This window comes from Furipterus horrens, unplaced genomic scaffold (assembly GCF_987537825.1).
Source record: "Furipterus horrens unplaced genomic scaffold, mFurHor1.1.pri manual_scaffold_4, whole genome shotgun sequence".
NCBI lineage: Eukaryota > Metazoa > Chordata > Mammalia > Chiroptera > Furipteridae > Furipterus > Furipterus horrens.
In genome coordinates this window covers 156,671,991-156,691,102 of record NW_028327174.1, presented here as the reverse complement: position 1 = coordinate 156,691,102, position 19,112 = coordinate 156,671,991, and the positions used below count along the sequence as shown (strand labels likewise).

The following is a 19,112-nucleotide window of genomic DNA, read 5'->3' as shown; positions in this document are numbered from 1 at the left end:
CCATGGAGAGTATTTGAAATGAGTTCTCGCTGAGAAACTGAAGGTATTTAAGATATGTATCAATGGATTGGCTACAACGTTCACTCTCCATTGTTTCATGAACTGGGTGTAAGAATCCAGCAAATACTATACACTTTGCCCTTATAGGTGGTTTCCAACACTTGAACCCCCAACACTTCTATGACCAGACATTGTGTCTAAGGATCTTTGGTTGTTTCATGCCCGTTTAAAGGAATATTTTCACACTTGGCATGAGTCAATCTTTCATATAAAATGTGATCAAATCACTCCAAGTAGTAAAGAGCTGGAACTACATCATTTGCTTACAAGTTTTATGAACAGTTTTGTGTTTGCTTGTAATAAATGCTTAAATAGACCATGGCCAGGTAGCTGAGTTGATTAGAGCATCATTCCAGTATGCCAAGGTTGTGGGTTCAATCTCCAGTCGAAATCAACCAATGAATGCATAAATAAGTGGAAAAATAAATTGATGCTTCTAAAATCAATAAGTAAACTTTTTAAATGCTTAACAAATGTGAGTAGCAGGATTTGATCGGAGACTTATTTTCATTATAGTCTGTTAAAATGATTGTGGGGTAATAGCTAACTCTTCGCCATATTAGGTTTAAAAAAAAAAAATCTGTACAATCCTAAGAGTTCTACATGACAAAACTGTCTTGGATCAGCCAGGAATAATTGGACACATTGTTTTAATGACCTGAATATTTTCCCACTTCCTATAAAATGCCCACTTCCTGGAACACCCACTGTGAATACCCAATCCTGTATCTTGAAGAAGCCTTCCCAGGACTTCCGGCCAAGATGGAGGTGTAGAAAGACACGCTGCGTGTCCGCTGTGTCTCCTTCAGCAACTACGAAGGAATTCAACTACCTCAAAACTAGAAACAATCAGAAGTTCTAGAAAATTGAGCTGCATGGAAGTCCAACAAACAAAGATATAAAGAAGAAATACTCATCCAGACAGGTAGGAGGGGCGGAGAGGATGTGGCGATAGCAGCAGCAGCGGCGGCAGTGGCAGGGGCAGGCGGGCAGAAAGCGCAGTCACGTTTTAAAGTCAGGAGGGACACCTGGGCAGCGTTCCCAGCTCCTCACTGGACCTAGCGGCTCACGGTCCCAGCGCCAGGGAAAATCAAGCCTCATTGCCTCTGACTGTGCAGACCAGTGGGGGTTGGGGAGGAGGCAGAGACTGCTGGTCTCTCAGCAGAGTCCGCTTGTTTAAAGGGCCCCCACGGTCCTAGAACGTCTGCAGACCCACCCATTCTGGGACGCCAATCTGGTGCGGAAGTGGGGGAGGTGCCTGGAAAACGGGCGAGTGCTGAGCTGGCTTCATTGTTCCCTCTCAGACCCCTCCCCCACATGCAGCGCCACAATGTGGTGAAACAGGTCGCCCTGTACTGAGGAATCCCTAAGGCTCCACCCCTTATAATGTAACAGGAGCAACAGCTCTCCCTGGGACGTGGAGGCAAACAAACACAGGAGCCTGTCAGAATGAGGAGACAGAGAAGTATGGCCCAAAAGGGGGAACAGATCAAGTTTCCAGTGGGAGAACTAAGCGACGAGGAGATAGCCAACCTAACAGATGGGGAGATAGACAACCTAACATGCAGAATTCAAAATACTGGTGATAAAGATGGTCACAGGCTTGACAGATATGCTTGAGCACGGCAAACGCATGAGAAGTGAAGGCTATGCTAAGTGAAACGAAGGAAAACCCACACAAAACCAATGGCGAAGGAAAGGAAACTGGGGTTCAAATCAATGATTTGGAACATAAGGAAGAAAAAACAGTCAACCAGTGCAGAATGAGGAAACAAGAATTGAAAAAAATGAGGAAAACTTCCCAAATTTTATGGAGATGGACATACAGGTCTGGGAAGCACAGAGGGTCCTGGCAAGAGACAGGCAGAGAGTTGCCTACAGTGGGGTCCCTATAGGGCTATCAACTCATTTCTCAGAGGACATTTCGCAGGCAGGGACTGGCAAGCAGTATTCAATGTGATGAAAGGCAACCTGCAACCAGGATTACTCTATCCAGCAAGGCTATCATTTGGAATAGAAGGGCAGATGAGGTGCTTCCCAGACAAGGTAAAGCTAAAGGAGTTTATCATCACCAAGCCATTATTATATGAAATGTCAAAGGGATTTACTTAAGATGACCAAAACTAGGAACACTAAAATGACAACAAACTCACAACTATCAACAACTGAACCTAAAAAATAAAAACAAAATCCAACTAAGCAAACCAGAATAGGAACAGAATCCTAGGTATGGGGATCATTTGGAGGGTTATCAGCTGGGAGGAGAAGGGGAGAAATGGGGAAATGGTGCAGGGACTAAGAAGCATAATCGGTTGGTATGAAATAGACAGGGGGAAGAATAATATAGGAAAGGGTGAAACCAAAGAACTTATATGCACAACCCATGGACGTGAACTAAGGGGGGTGGGATTGCTGGTGGGAAGGGGGCTACTGGGCGGAGGGGAGTAAAGGGAAAAAAAATTGGAACTACTGTAACAACATAATAAAATATACTTAAAAGAAAGTCTTCCCAGATCTCAGGTAGATCCCATCCTCTGTCAATTCCAAGTCTTCAATCTGCGTACCACTTACTGCACTTAAAAATTTGTCCTTGAGGTCCAATTTATAGCATTTTTAAGATTAAATTTCTTGGAAGTGGAATTACGTAAGCTTATTCCGTAAAGTATGTGGTTGTATTTTTCTCATGGTACATGTAAATTGGGATCAAATAGGTGAATAATAGAATAAATACGCTCAAATCATTCAGTGTTGGGAAAGGGCATTTATTAATGCTACAACTATGCTTTGGGGGGATAACAAGCAACATGACAAAATCTCTGCCTTCAGAGAACTCATATTCTAGTGGACAGGATAACAAATTACATATAAAATTAGTGATAAATACTATGAAGAAAAAACAGGGTTAAGAGAATAAAGTAAATTGAGGTCGCTGTTTTAGAAAAGGGTAGAGTGGAGAGAGATGTAGGAATCTTGAAGGCTGTGGTTACGTGGATTTTTGTGATGGGAAACCTACCAAGTCTTTCTTCTAAAAGCATTGCCAATAGGCCACAGGGTCCTCCGTTATCCTTTTCGGTCTGTGGCCGACTCCTACTTGCCCCTGAATATTCACCCTCCCCTTCTTGAGTAACAGTGGCTGCAGTCTAACTGGGTACGCAGACACATTGCTGAAGACAACTATTCAAGACCCTCTTGCAGGCCATGGGAATTCGTTCAGGACAAGAGCAAAAGTAATTTGTGCCTCATGCAGATCATTCTCTAAAAAAAAAGTGGTTGTATTCTTCCTTTTGCGCCTTTTCTCCTTGTTTGGATACAGATATGTTGGCAAGAGGGACACACCCATCTTGTACAATAAGGAACCCACTGGTTGAAGATGGCAGAGCAACAAAACAGGAATTGTTACTTCAGTCCCAGCCTGCTTATGCTGTGAAGAAAATAATAAACTTCTGTCCTGTATAAGCTATATTTGGGTTTTTGTTACGGCAGAAGTAGCTTGTACCCTAATTAAGGAGGCATATAGGAGAAGCAATATTTACCCTCAAAGAAGGTAACTTCCATAACCAGGAACTGTTTATGGTAGAGCTCCAACAATTCAAAAGGCAATATATGTTGAGAAAAAGGCAAGATCTCTAGGAAAAAATTAAACCTGGTTTTTCAGCCCCACCTCTGCCAATTACCGGTAGTAAAAGCCTGAAAAAGTCATAACATTGCTAAGTTCCCCTTTTTCCACTTAAGAGTAGTAGTATACTACTGAAAATACTCAGAAAGTATAACACAACTTATAAACAAACTATGATAGCATTTGGTTTACAATAAACTCACGCTGGCTTATCAGTGCTAGCCTTAACCATTCAAATAATTCATTTTCATGATTTATGACTGAAAGGAGAATCTAAGCCTAATATATAAAATATGAAGGTAAAGAATGCAACACGCCACAGAGATCACCGGGACTCAATTAAGACTCTAAATACTATGAAAATAATTTAAAATTTATCACAACATTCATTGGACAGTTTACCCCAAATCTTTCTTTACAAATACTCTTTACTGAGTATTTGGCGGAAATGACTAAGTGACCACCCGATCTCTTCAAACTCAAACTGATGGACCTGAATGCCAAGAGTGTTTAAACATGCTCCTGAAAAGCAAAATAAAAGTTTATTAACTAAAGGGCAGTGGAAGAATACAGTAGTCCCTCTCTATATCGCGGCCTCACTGTATTGCGGGGTTTTAAAAAATATTATATTTAATTATCACATTTTTCACTATATCACGGGATTTAAAAAAAATTATTTATTTTAGAGAGAGGGAGAGAAACATCAGTGTGGCTGCCTCTCACTTGCGCCCCCAACTGGGGACCTGACGTGCAACCTAGTCATGTATCCTGACTGGGAATTGAACCAGCGACACTTGGCCCGTAGGCTGACGTTCAATCCACTGAGCCACAGCAGCCAGGGCTATATAATGGGATTTTGTGGTACTGTTTACATATGTTGTTAAAGTTATGTAGGTTTAAGAACATATGTAGTGTTTATAAAAGTGTGGAAAAGGTTAATAAGGGAGTGGGAAAAGTTAAAAAGGGACTGGGAACGGTTTTATAAGTGTGTGGGAAGGGTTTATAAAGTCTTAAAATATATATAAATACTAAAATAAATGTAAGATTCCTACTTCGCAGATTTTCACCTATCGCGGGGGAGTCTAGAATGTGATACCTGCGATAAGTGAGGGAATACTGTATTTTTCATGTTTCTAACTTGCTTAAAAACGGCCATCCTGTGTTACAGCCTCTCAGAAGAAAGCAGGGACCACAGAGCCAGAGCTGTTTTTAGGCCGTTCTTGTTTTTAAGAAGTTCTCTTAAGCACAGTTCTTAGAAAGAAGCTAAACAGAGTAGCTCTGTTCTTTCTCTTTGGGGTTTAAAAAAAAAAAACCTAGCTTAAAAAATAAATACCCAAATCTTTCAGCCAATCTCCAATAACTTTTTTTGGAGCAATGAGTGAATAGTTACATCTTAACATTAAAAAAAAGAAAAGGACAAAGAAAATCCACTATCTCCAACTTTTAAATTATGTCAAATCTCCCAAATGTACACATTTTATTAATCGTAAGTTTTCAGAAAATATACAGTATGACTATAAAGTAATGAGATGGACTGGTGTAAGTATCTTTTGGGGCAGCTCATCTGGCTACTGAAGGAAACAAGATGTATGGAAATAATTGTATCTGTACTGCCCAAGGCTCACGCAGAGCCTATAGGTGTCCACATTCTCTATAGGTGTCTACATCCTTTGAACTGAATAAAATAGAATAAAAAATCTCCACAGGAACTTAGAATTCTCAAACCTTGATGTACAAAATGCATAGTACATTCTATCTTTCAAGACTTAAAATATCAGGTCTCAATAAAGCTGAAAAAAATATGTAAGAGAAAGAAACATAAACTTCTGTGATGCAGGTGCCCCAATAGGCCCTGATCTCATTCGATCTTCTCAACAATGCTGTGAATTAGTTATTATCCTCATTTCACTAATGAAACTAAATGAAGTAACTTGTCTGTAAACAAGTGATAGTCTTCCTGACTCAAAAATATATTTTAAAAATTATTTTAGATAGCAGGTTAATGTAAGAAGACAAGCTGACTAGTACAAATGTTTTTATTTTTTAAGCAAATCTAGGGTTTCAACCTAAAAATATTTATACTTGCTTTATAATTTGGCTTCTTTAGATTATTTAAATCCTTTTCACTTGTTTACTATAATTTTCTTGCAGGCAGACAAGGGACTAAATTTTCTATCCTTCTGAATGAAGATGGACTGCCAAACACTGTTCTTTAAAGGTAGGTACTCCACAGACTTGTTTCTCAGTAAATCTGAAAACCAAAATGACTCTTAAAAAGGTTCAAAATATAAAAATAGGTCTAATTTAAAATACCATACACCGAAAGAATATGAAAATATGCATTTATTGTCAACAAAGTAATATTTCCCCAGTTTTTCAATTATACACACACACAACTGAATGAGAAAATTATATTTTCCACATACTAAAGATTCATATGCCAAAGAAAATAAGCACGTGTTTAAAAGATAAGTAGAAAGCAGCAAGAAATCTTTCCTCTTACTTTGAATACTTAAAACCTTTCAATAGAGACTCTCCTTAGGCAAACCAATGAAGATTGTTGTCATTGAAAATACTTGCTTGTTACCTTAAGGTTTTAAATATTTTATTCATCAAATCACACTTTTACTTAAAGATTGTACAATGTGAATGAAATTTAAGATCAACTTTTACAGAAAATATATGAAGTTTTAAGTGGCTGAGATTATAATGTATCAGACTTATTATTTTATTACTATGTTGAAGTGATATATAATTTATCCTTCACAGCTCAAAATTCAATACAAAACCAAATACTAACCTTGTCCAGTAAAGAAATATAAATGCTAACAAGGTATGGAATAATTGTTGGCATATGTAAAGTGAAATTAAACTGACCATTGCATTTTATTTTCAAACACATCTAATCTTCAAGTTTCTTTTTCATACTGATACTCATTTTGCAGCAATAAGATGACTGGCACTAACTTAGACAATAAACAAACTACATCAAGCATATATTAGTGGAGATATTTTGGTGGAAAACAAAGTATTAGACAACAATCACTTTTGGTAATAACATCTACTTTCCAAGTTTTTCAATGTTTACATGTCTTATTATACTAGGAAAAATTTTATTTAAAAATATTTTTGTAGTACATGCATTAGACTTAGTTTAAGAGGAGAAGGCTCTTTTAAAATTTTTATAAAGAAAAAAATACATTTTTAAAGAGAAAATGTCCAAGTGAGAGGACAAACTATGGTTCATTATTTTTTGACATAAGAATATAAATTTCAATGGTTATTTAAGAATATACAAAACCCAAACTGAATTCAATTTTTCTATTTATTCAGGCTACCAAGTCAAAAAAATAATTTTGTTATTACTGGCACAAATCCAATCCACTGTTCAAAGACATGTCCTTGGACTTGTCCATTATCTTAAAAGTTTATTTTTTTAAAAGAATAGAATTTGTTTGGCACTGTTAACTGGTATAACTCAGAGATAATTTTCTCCTCTCATTCCTTCACGCTGAAAGAAACAGTTTAAACTATATTTTCTAAGAAAATGGGGTAGGAACAACACGGTAAGGAAAAACCATAAGCTTAAGTTCTAGAAATACTATGGTTTTACACAAATCAATGCTTTCCCTCATTCTTTACATAACACTGAGAAATGTTAAATATAAACTGTAGAAATTAGTATATGAAATCTTAAGAAAAATCTTACTAAAAATAATTATAAAAATGCTTTTAGAAAATTTAAGATGTAAAATACAATTGACTTCAAATTAAAAAAAAAAAAAACCACACACTTTTCAGTTATTCCTTAAAAACCCTTGTCAATTGATTTTATTTTCTGTCAATCTTTTGGTTGCATTTTGCATCATCTAGTGGCCACCTGTGGCATTTCAAGTAAGTCCCACTACTTTTTTTCCTTTGAAATACCAATACAATTATAATATCAAGTCTGATAAAACTTTTAAAAGGCCCATAAAATTCCATTTCCTAGTGGTGATAAGGTAATTTTTTTAATAGGAAGAAACGAACAGATTTGTCATAAATTATTACTGTACATAAGACTAGACTTTTGCATAATAATTTTTAAAAATTAAATATAACACCGGGAGAAAATTATGACTGAAACTCTAGTCTTCTTTAGATTCTTAAGTAATTAAATTTACTCTGCAGTTAAAGCGCAGGGTTACCACGTCAACTAAACTTGTGACTGATAACACCTTCCACTGTAACTCTAATTTGAAATAGTACTTTTTAACATGGGAACCCAATTACTTTGGTTAGAGTGCTAGGGACTCCAGTCAGCAAAGACTGAAAAAGAGTTAATTTTTACTACCAGTAGATGATATTCCATACAAACTTATTATGGTCTCCATTCAACAACCCATTTGTATTTAACAGCAGATTTCAAAAAACAATTGGTCTTTTAGTCTTAATGAATCTCCTTTTATTCAGCTGAGCTGTATACAGAATTTAACAAAAGTCCAAAGTTCTCTGCTTTTACTTTTATTAAGAAGGCTGAGTGAATGTAATACGGCGCCGTCGTCTTTGGAAAGCCTTTAAATTCCATCTGTTTGGTTCCAGCATATGAGGGCCATTGTAGACAAACAATACTGTCATCTTTTCAGAATAAGGGAGATTTTGTAGGAGCTGTAAGTGTTAAAACAAACTCATATATAATGCTATATATATTAAGAAACTCAACTTTCCAACCTTACATATGTAAAAATGTATTTGCAATATGAATGAAACCCTTATGAAGGTCTCAACTCATTCTATACCCTGCCAGACTGGGACCCTTATCTGAATTAGCACATCTGATGCCTGGCCTAAGGAATGATCACCATGCTTAGGGAACTTTCTATAAGGGATATGACAATGTCTTAGGTAAGACCCTGGAGAAGTGTGTCCTCCAGAAGTTTCCTAACTAATTTTTCCACAAACACTTCTCAAGGAACTTTTGTGGTCAGGAGCTGTGATAGGCTGGTAGCCTGGAAAGCATGTAACAGGGAGGGTTGGTTGATATGACAGATGCTTGGTAAACGATAGGGTATTAACAGTTCTGGCTACTCCACAGAGTGTCTGCTGGAACAAGGAGAGTATACCATTCAATAAAAAATAATCACTATACCTGATTGAATTTAGGATGGGCTCGCTAATGAAATTTTTTGTGTGAATACTTAAGTTAAAAAGAAAAATATCTGATTAATGAATACATCAGTTTTATAATTCACCCACAGCATAAGATGTAACAAAAGAAAATTTCCCACTGCAGTGGTTTTAGCATACAGAAGACTCTATAAAGATACTTCTGTTATCATCATCGGTTAACCTGTGAATAGATGCGGGGATACATATGGTTTCCTCTGGGTCAGGGCAGTGGCAATGGTGACTAGAGGTGGGCGCAGGGTTGCCAAAGACAGGCCTTTCTGGGAAATAAGGAAGGCCAGAGTTGCAGGGTTTGCATTCTCCCGTCAGCCTTTAGTGCAAAAGGAGGAACTTCTCTAGAGGAGGAGTAAGTGCCAGAAGCAGGAAGAAATCTCTGTTATAGAACATAATGCGATGTCTCCTGAGTTTTTCTCCAGTAATGAGGTTTTTCATTAAGTGTCACTGGAACTTATCCCATTATTTACTGTAATCTTTTTAGTTCCTTTTCTGGGAGCGCTCCTGCTCAGATTTACATATTGAGCCCAAATTTGCTACACAATGAAGCCACTTTCAGGTTACTTATTACCTACCTTTGGCGTGATAAAAAAGTACTGAGAAGTATTTTCTTTACAAGCAGTATTTACAACCATTTCAAACACTCTGCGTTCATTGATAGGGTCCATTCCCTAAACAATGACAATATAATGATTACATTTCTTTCAAGATAGAAAATATGATAAAACCCAAGTAAAAGAATAATCACTATACCTGATTGATTTCATCAACTACTCGGAATGGACATCTATTAAGCTCCTGAAGTGCCATCAAGTATAACATGGTAGAAACACTTCTTTCACCTCCACTTTGATGATGAGGTGTTAATTCATGTAGCTGAGTACTACTGCGGAATTTGACTCTAATTCGAATTCCATATTTATCATAGTCTTCCTATAAGACATTTGAAAAGTTGATGAAAGATGAGTTTTCTCTGGTAATTTCATACTATTACTTAAAAATAGACTGAATAAGTCAATAACAAGAGTAAGAAACTTAAAATTTAGTGATAGTTTAAAGTAAACCAATAAAATATTAAAGAACCAGTTGCTATTTACAAGCTTTAGTGAGTCTCTAAGGATCTATTTTGGTAAGAAAAATATTCAGATTAACTTTTCTCCTCACCTCAGACCATTCCTTTCAACTTTAGTAGACTTTCCCAAGGGTTTTTAGAAATTACTGAGTGAAGAGACCCATCATGGAAAGGCACTAGCTCCTGAATTCCTAGGTTTTAAAGCTATAGGTGCAAATAATCAGAACACAATGGAGTAGGATGCCATTTTCTACTGGAGAGGCAGCTGTGTGTCACTACAGAGGGCCAAGAGCTCTCCCACTTCTTCAGCTGGTTACAAAGAAAAAAGTAGGCAGAGACTATATGCATACTTAAAAAATATTTACATTAAATATATACACATAGAAGGGATATGATTGCGGGAGAGGGGGTGGGTTGGGTGGGGGAGAGAAACTGGGGGAAAAGGGGACAACTGTAATTGAAAAACCAATCAATCAATCAATCAATCAATCAATAAATAAATAAATAAAATTTAGCAAAAACCTGACACATAACAAGCGTTCACTGAATATTTATTATAATGAGTACATTTTAGTGTTCTTTAAACTTTCCCAAAATGAGGCTGCTCTAAGGCTTATTTACTGCTCTTATTAGTCATTTCTAAATCAGTCAGGTTCAGATTTACCCTAAAAATGAGATGTATAACTTGATAATTAAAGATTAATTAATTAATTAATTAATAGAGCTTTAAGGTCTAAGACAGCACTGACCAAGAGACACAATGCAAGCCAATTATTAAAGTTTTCTAGTAGTCACAGTAAAAAAGTAAAAATATGTGAAATTTCAATATATTTTATTTAATCCAATAACCCAAAAATATCTTCAACAAGTAGTAAACATAAAATATTTTGAGATATTTTAATTTTTTTATACTAAGTCTTCAAAATTTGTGTATTGTACAATTACAGCACATTTTACAAATTTTACAAGTTTCAAGTGCTCAATAACCATATGTAGTTAGTGCCTACCATACCTAACCTTTTGAGTGCCATGCGTAATTGTTAAAATTTGTGTGAGAAATGCCAGGCTATTTTGCTGAGAAATGCAGAGTTTATGAAAAATGTCTATGAAAACATTATTACTTATAATAATTTGCTGAAAACTTCACTACATATAGTAAATACTTTTGTAAGCAGTGTTCTTTAATAGAATTTAGCAAAAAAATTATGTTAAAATTATTTTATTATAACAATTATTTTAGAAAAAATAAATTCTTTCCTTCAATATAAGTTTTGAAGTATAATATATGGCATAATATAAAACCTATGATTATAATTTGAAAAAACACATAGCAACATGGATAACAAGCAAGAAGTATGCCAAATATTGCATAAATTTTTGGAAAAAAGAAAATTTCATAACATAACAAAAAAATGAACACAAATGGCATTCACGCTAGAGACATATCTCAATAGATATCAACAGTGAAAAAGTTTATAAATGAAATGCTAACACTATACCGTGAAGCAATGAAAATGTCCATTAGAAAAAGCTTCCTTATCATGCACACTGCATAGTTTCAATGATTATTGTAAACATAAATGAAATTAAAAGGACTGTTTAAAATGTAAGTAAAAATTATAACAGAATTAATATGTCAGTATTTGAACAAGCGTAAAACTTCGAAATTTGGATCAACATGAGAAAATATATAACCTGGGGTACAAAAAAAGAGAACAAAACATAAAATACGAATTAGTCCATTGTTATTTACACTTATAACCATCGAAAAAAGAGTTGCTGGGAGTGACGCTGGCACTCTTGGGAAAAACTGTCAGCGTCGTTCACAGCGACATTGGCACTCAGAAGGGCTAAGATTTACAGTTACAACTTCTATAAAAATACAAATATCTTAACCATGAATGTAAGGATCCTGATAGCTATCAAATTTTTAAAATACCACCTTCAATTTTTTTGCTCTCCAAAAACAACCACAAACGAATAAATGACAATAAGTTTTAATAGTTTTGGTTCATAAATTTATACAGTGCATATATTCCATAGCAAATTCATTAAATACACCATTTCTTAACTCTACTAGCTTTTTTTTCTTTCTCTGACACCCATTCTTTGCTCATTCTAGCTTCCCATCTCACTGAAAGCTCTGGCTGAAGAAGGCAGTTTAGACCCATGACTGAGGAGCCCAGAATAGAAACATTCCAAGGGGGAAGCTGAGTAGAGATAAGAATGTCCATTTTCATGAGCTGATGGCTAGGCAGGACAATTGAACTGAAAAGGCTAAAAATCACTGTATGATAGTGAGTTATTTAAAACAAAGAAAAACTATCCAGAAGAAACATGTGATAAAGTTTAGCACCTATGATAGGACTTAGATTAAAGAATGGGATTTCTATTATAGGTTAAGTTCCATAGGTTTCCCTATTCTTACTTACATCTTATCTGGTCTAGCTGTTGAATAAAGATACTGTAGTTACTGAGTTTGACAAAGTGTTCAGTAATCAAATTTTCATCCCATAAAAACTATGCCGCATCCACTGAAGAGGCAGTACTTAAGAGCTTAGCTTCTGGGATCAGGTCTGGGGGTTGATTTTTTTGTTTTGCCACTTGTTAGCTGTGTGACCTTGAGTAAAGTTTCCGTAAGTTTCAGTTCTTTATTTGTAAAACAGGATTGGGAAAAGTACCTGCTTTACAGAATGGCTGTGAGGATTAAACAAGGTAACAAACTTAAAAGTGCTTGACACGGCCTGACAGAGAGGAAGTATATGATAAATTATGTCCCTGAATGCAAACAAGCCCGAAGACTAGGTAGGTGACAATTACTGTGGCAGGGTCTACTATCTTACTACAATGTAAAAGTGAAATGAAGTTGGCTATCCTTATAAGGATAGATGGAGTCACGGGGCAGAGTTCCTAAGGGAAGGCCCTTACCTTCGCTTTTTATTTATGTAACAGACACGTAAAATTACACACAAGCTAAAATGCAAAAATGCAAAATGTTGAATTATGAAGGCAATACTTTTTATCTTCACTTCTTTCCTTCTTAAAAAAGAACTTAGGGAAAAATTTGAATACCTACAAAATTAGAACACTAAAATAAGCTCAAATGTATCATAAATTAGTCTCAACTATGATCAATACATGACCATTTTACTGTTTTACTTATAACTCCACCCAACTCCTCTTTCATTATTTTAAAGCAAATCCTAGTTCATTTCTTTACATAATTTCTTAATGGTAATTTTATCTTACCCACAATTGCAATGCATAAACTTATACCTCAGGAAATTAGCAGCAAATTTTCAAATATTTTCATCCTTGTGAACTTAAATTCTTGATCAAAAGGAAACCACTGGTATTATACTTTATTTCAATTATGTTGGCCAATTTATGACTCTTTAACTTGGACAGTGGTAGAGTTATAAAGCAATGCAATGCATTTGTTCTTCACAGCTGAATAACCACTACTAAGTCTGGATATAAAAAGAGCAGTTTTAGTTACCAATCTCAAATGTCACACAGACACACAAAAGTGACCCTGATGAAATCCCACTGGTGGTCTTTTCCTTCCTTTAAATAACTTTTTAGCAAGCAAAAATTTCACACATAAATTCAGGTTAAAGAAACTATATACATATAATTAAAATTACCTGCCAGGAAACATTTAAAATGCAAGCTTACCTCATTTTCTATATGGAGATCGACTTCACCAGCACACTGCATGGAACTAAAAAAATTGCTGAATTTTTCATTAATTTTTTCTACAAGCTCTTTTAAAGGATTAAGCCACCTCTCTTTCACCTGCAAATAAAGGTAATATAAAAACACAATTTAAAGGAAGTGTGTTACTACATTCTGATATACAACTTAACATAAAACAAATTTGGTATCAGTACTAATCTAGTCATGAGAACATACACTGCATTTTTTCTTAGAAGCATATCATTTCATTTTGCATTATTTTACATTCCCATATGAGTAAAAGAAAGAAGATGACAAAAAGAAAAGATGATTAAACAATTACCTGTGAAATGCTTTCTCTATACTTATCCAGCTCAACTTTCTTTATCTTTAGTTCCTTCGTTAATTGTTCTATTTCTTCTTCTCTTTTTGTGTATTCCTCAACAACCTGGTAAAGAAAAATTACTTCTTTAAGATAAATCTATCAAAGAATTAAATTACAGGAAATGTGCATCAATGAAGACATTAATTGAAAATGCCAAAGTGTTGCATTGTTTTTATATTCTTACAACATACTGAAAATGCCATTTTTTAATCTTAAAAAAAAAAAAGGACACTGCAGTGTTTCAGGTTAGCCAAACCATTCTTTTTATAAAGAAAAGGCATAGAACACTGTGTTCCTTAGGAAGAATCTATTTAAAATTCTAATAGATTCAGAAACCTGGCATTTAAAGCACATTGTTCCTGCTGTCTAGCTTATTATTACCAAGAGCTCTAGTACAGAGTGGGAGGCAAGTACTGGAGGAAACTGTGCACGCACGCGTGTGTGCGTGTGTGCATGGGGAGGGTGATGGGGGTTGCAGTAAGCAATAGGGAAAGAATCATACTGTAGGATTCAGTCCTGTGAAGCAAGAAGCTCTTGATCTTTCTTCAGTTAACAAAGCATCGATTTCATCCAATGTGTTTGGAAGATCTTGGAAAGCCTAAAGAAGAAAAAAAAAACGTCCATCATTGTAGATAGTACAGTGAAAAGAGTTAAATTCAAATAGTTAAAAGAAAAATATTCTGCCAAGTATCAACTACTATGTGTTTGATAGCATGCTAACATACAAGGAATCAAAGAAATTATAAACAGGGTTTTTGCTTTCAAAAAGCTTACTTTAAAAGGTAACAAAACATATACACAACACTGGATAAGAGCTTAAGGCAGTGTATTGATGCTGAGTATTAAAATAAGCAGTACATATCATACAGGCTACGGAATTTAGAGAAGGATGTATCGGTTCATGCTATAGGAGCTAAAGAGAGTAAGAGAACTAGTGGCCCAGAATTCATCTCTGGACCTTAAAGCAAATGGCTAAGAAAAAGCAAGGCAGAGGGGAGATAGGAGCTTGGAAAAAAGAATGAGCACTGCATACCATGGGGGGTGAGGAGTTGTGTCCATTTGGAATGGTGGGTACTTGCTGAATTGGTAGAATGGGTCCAGAATATGTGGGGCATTGAAAGAGAGCAAGAAGTTAGAACTTTATACTGTACTTGTAAAAGCATCCTAAGAATCCAATTACTTTGACAGAGGAGTTTCTCCACAGCACTGAGTCCGCGCCGTAAGAGACAAATTAGCACAAATACTTTCCTATGAGGGGAAGCAAGCAGCACAGCCTGCGAAGTTCATATACTACAAGGTACAACACACACACACACACACACACATCAGGCATTGAACAAGACAGATATACTGACATTACATTAATATCTTTTTAAAACTTTTTAGAAAGCAGTTCAATTTCTATAGGACTTCAGATATTTGTCAAGTATATATTGCTCAATCTGACTATCCACTGAACTTTGAATTCAAGTACCCAACACTTGTTTAGTGTCTTCACTTGATTTTCTAATAGGCACCTTAAATCTAAGTCTTCATTTCACCCACCTTCCCCACCGATTTGAACAGACCTATTTCTCTTCTTCAATCATCATTTTAGTACATGGCAAAATTTAGTGGTTCTCTCTCTTATCCTTCACCTCAAATCCATTGGTATGCCCTGTCTTTAACTGATATGTCAAATCTATAAACTTCTCTCTGTAGTATTTCCTCCCTAATCCATGCCACTATAATCTCTTGTCTAGTCTAAGATGACAATCTTCTAGATGGTCTCCTTGCTTCCAATCTTGTATCCCTACTTTATTCTCCATAAATTGAGTTGGCCAAAAAGTCTGCTTAGTTTTTTTCTCTAAAATAAGACATATTTTTCATTTTCACCAATAACTTTATTGATTTGGATATCTTGAATATGTTGGCTATCTCCTGCTATTGGCTTCTAGTGGGTAGGGGCCAGGGGAGCTGCTAAACATCTCCTGATGCATAAGGCAGCCCCATAGCAAACAATTATTTGGCCAAAATGTCAATAGTACCAAGAAACTTCGAAACCATTTTTGACATGTTCAATCAGTCATAGCACCTTCTCCATACACTGAATAAGTTTTATTTTCCTGTTTCAATTGTTTTTTCCTTTCTTGAAATAATAAAGCATAATAACAGAAAATGTTGCATTATATTCTCCTAACTTCAATATTAAAATAGCTGCATAAAAATTCACCAATTTTGGTAAGTTTTTTAAAAATGCAAGCTGATATGACAGCTGTCACAATACAATCTAACACAATTGTTTCAAATAAAGTTAAAGACAACTAAGCGCTACTAGAGCCATTCTATGGAAAAAAAATGTAACGAACTTTTTGGTCAACCCATTAACAGTTAGGAGTACTCTTTTATCTTACTTTACTTTTCAAATAATAGTTTAAGGTTCATTAAGGAATACTAATAGAAAACTGTCAATTCTGATGGGATGAGAGAAAGTTCTTTGAAGTTCATTTTATTAAAAAAACTTTTTTCGATTAGTTTACTTGCAGTATTATTTTGCATTGGTTTCAGTTATACAGCATAGTGGTTAGACAACCATATACTTTACAAAGGGTGCCCCCTGATATTTGTAGTAGTCACATCACTCCCATGTTTAAAATCCTACAGTGGATTCCATCTCAAAATATATACTTGTAAAACCCAAACTCCTTCTACGGTCTACAAGGCTGTACATGATTTGACTTTTGCCTTTCTTTCTCCTTGGATTAAAATATTTTAGTGCCATTAAGATTACAGTTATTTTGAAACATGCCAATATTCTTCCGCCCAAGGGGCTTTATGTGAACTGTTTTCTCTGTCTGGGATACTTTTCCTTCAAATTTTCACTTGACTCATTTCTTCTCTTCACTCAGGACTTATCTAAAATAATATCTTCTTAAAGAAAACTTCCTTGACACTCTACCCTTTTCCCTTGTTTTATTTTTCTTCTTAGTACCTCTTACTACCCGATTATCTATATGCTTTCTCATTTGCTTTTTGTCTGCCCCATGGTTCAGACCAGAATATAAATTTCAGTGAAGGAGGAAATATGCATGTATCTGTCTTGTTCATTACAAAACATAATACATTTTAAACAAACATATAAATTATCTTCTAATTTTGTTCCTTTCAAAAAGTTATGACTTATTAAGGATAGAATCATGCTAATTCCTGAAAGAAAAGAATTAGTATAGCTATATTAATATTTACTTTTTTAATGATAACTCAATGTATTCTGGAGTAGTTATAGTACATTTTTAGAAACAACAGCTCCTCACTTTGCCTTTAAAAATCTACTAAATTCCTACTATGTACCCAGTCAGATCTATTCTTTGTGGTTTCTATGTCTGATATTACAAAGTAAAATCTTTGAGGATTTGAAAATTATAATTCAAATTAACTTTTACCAGTTCTATTTATATCCTTAGTAGACATTTCATTATCTGCTGAAATAGATAAATTTGAAATTTAGAATTGAAAAACCCATACAAATATCAAATATTTTAAAATTTATTTTCTATTCATTTTCTCATTGTGACATTATTCTGAGAGAACAGGTATGTAGGCAAGGTATTACCCCTACTTGTCAGATAAATTTTAGGGGTCACAGGGCTATAAATTAATGGTGGAACTTGGATTAAAGAGCAGCATCTCCTTATTTTACTAACTGAATGATAAGTTATATAAGCATATAAAATATAATGGAAAAAAGGCTCTTTTCTCCTTTCCTTACCAACAAATGTTAGCCCTAGAGATTCAGCGCCCATTGAACTCCAAATAAAAACCCAACTATCCAGGAAAAGATTTTTATCTTGCTTGTTTTTCTAAATATCACCTCTACTTACTGTTTCTTATATACCAATTACTGGTACTATGTTTCCACAAGAAACTACATCCCATTTCCCAACCCTTACCCCTTTAAAGGTGGCTTCGCGGAAAAATCTTTGATTGGAAGAATGAATGTTATGGTACTAATAATTTTGAAAATGATATAATTATGTTTTACTAACTTTGACATTAAGCAACATGACTGGTATAAGTTTGAGTAAAGAAAATCTATTATGCAAAATTACATAGTTAAAAATAGAGGGGAAACCCCTATGGTACATCATGTTATTCATAGCCCATTACAATGCCTAACACATTTGAAGTTTACAAATAATGTTAACGTGTGGCACTTATATACTTTTTATACTTACTGTTTGATATTCTTGAGGAACGGTCTGCTCTGCACTCAGGTTACATACTTGCCTAGCTCTCCTCATAAGTTCCTTGCATTTCTGCAATAATCTCTGTCTATTTTCATCCAATTCAATGAAATGTTGCTATTATAAGAAGAAGAAATATTTTGGAAATCTGAACAGAGTGCTATTTTATTAAACTACCACATTATAATACGTATCAAATAAATTATTAAATTTTGATTGTGATAAGCAAATAATCTGAAAACCATTTCTCAAATCATGACTGCTTTTATTGTAAAGGTTAAATTTGAACTTAAACTTCTAAGAGCTTTAAAATAAAAATTTAATTTTCTTTTTCCTGAAACAGTGTACTTTAGCTCCATATAATTTTACTCTAACAAAATATGAAATACACAGGATGTAGACTTCATATCAGAAAACTCAGCACTCAAATTAAGCAGAACCTTTAAACAGTGTTTAACAGTTTTCCAAATGCCTTTCATGTTATCATTTATTCATGGACACATTCATTTTTTTCACCAAATAATTACTGAGAACCTATTAAATGCCAGTTTTTATTATGTATTGAGCATAGAAAGGTGAGTAAAAAGAAACATAAAACCATCATAAAAGGAACAGCTGTTATTTATTGAAAGCTTATGTGCTAGGTGCTTCATTCACATTATCCTCTTATTTCTTACAACACGGAACAGTAATATTGTTCCCACTTTGTACATTATTTAAAAAAAAAGACTGAGAGGAATGAAAGCAACTTGTCCAAACTCAGAGGTTTAGTTAGAGGCCGTCAGGATTCACATCTATGCCTGCTTACACAACTCCTGCTTCTCAGTCGGACAGGACTGAAGCGAGGAAAGGAAAAAAGTATGTGTGTGCGTGGTGGGGACAGGGGATGCAGGAAGGTCAGAGTAGTCACAGAAGCTA

The 19,112-nt window shown here is 34.9% G+C and overlaps 1 protein-coding gene across 2 annotated transcripts in view; it reads right to left on the bottom strand.

Annotated features, from left to right (window-relative positions):
- Positions 1–6,001: 6,001 nt before the first annotated feature.
- Positions 6,002–19,112, bottom strand: part of SMC5 (structural maintenance of chromosomes 5) — an 83,312-nt gene continuing 70,201 nt past the window's right edge. Inside the window, exons 18-25 of one of the 2 annotated variants that reach the window (XM_090274168.1) lie at positions 18,186–18,311; positions 15,005–15,049; positions 14,474–14,569; positions 13,930–14,034; positions 13,587–13,706; positions 9,590–9,769; positions 9,412–9,507; positions 6,002–8,323 (exon numbers count right to left, since the gene is read on the bottom strand). In XM_090274168.1, coding sequence (XP_090130294.1) covers positions 8,183–8,323; positions 9,412–9,507; positions 9,590–9,769; positions 13,587–13,706; positions 13,930–14,034; positions 14,474–14,569; positions 15,005–15,049; positions 18,186–18,311 — 909 coding nt within the window. In that variant the 3' untranslated portion in view covers positions 6,002–8,182. The remainder of the gene's footprint in view (positions 8,324–9,411; positions 9,508–9,589; positions 9,770–13,586; positions 13,707–13,929; positions 14,035–14,473; positions 14,570–15,004; positions 15,050–18,185; positions 18,312–19,112) is intronic. The other variant, XM_090274169.1, reaches the window with a different exon arrangement.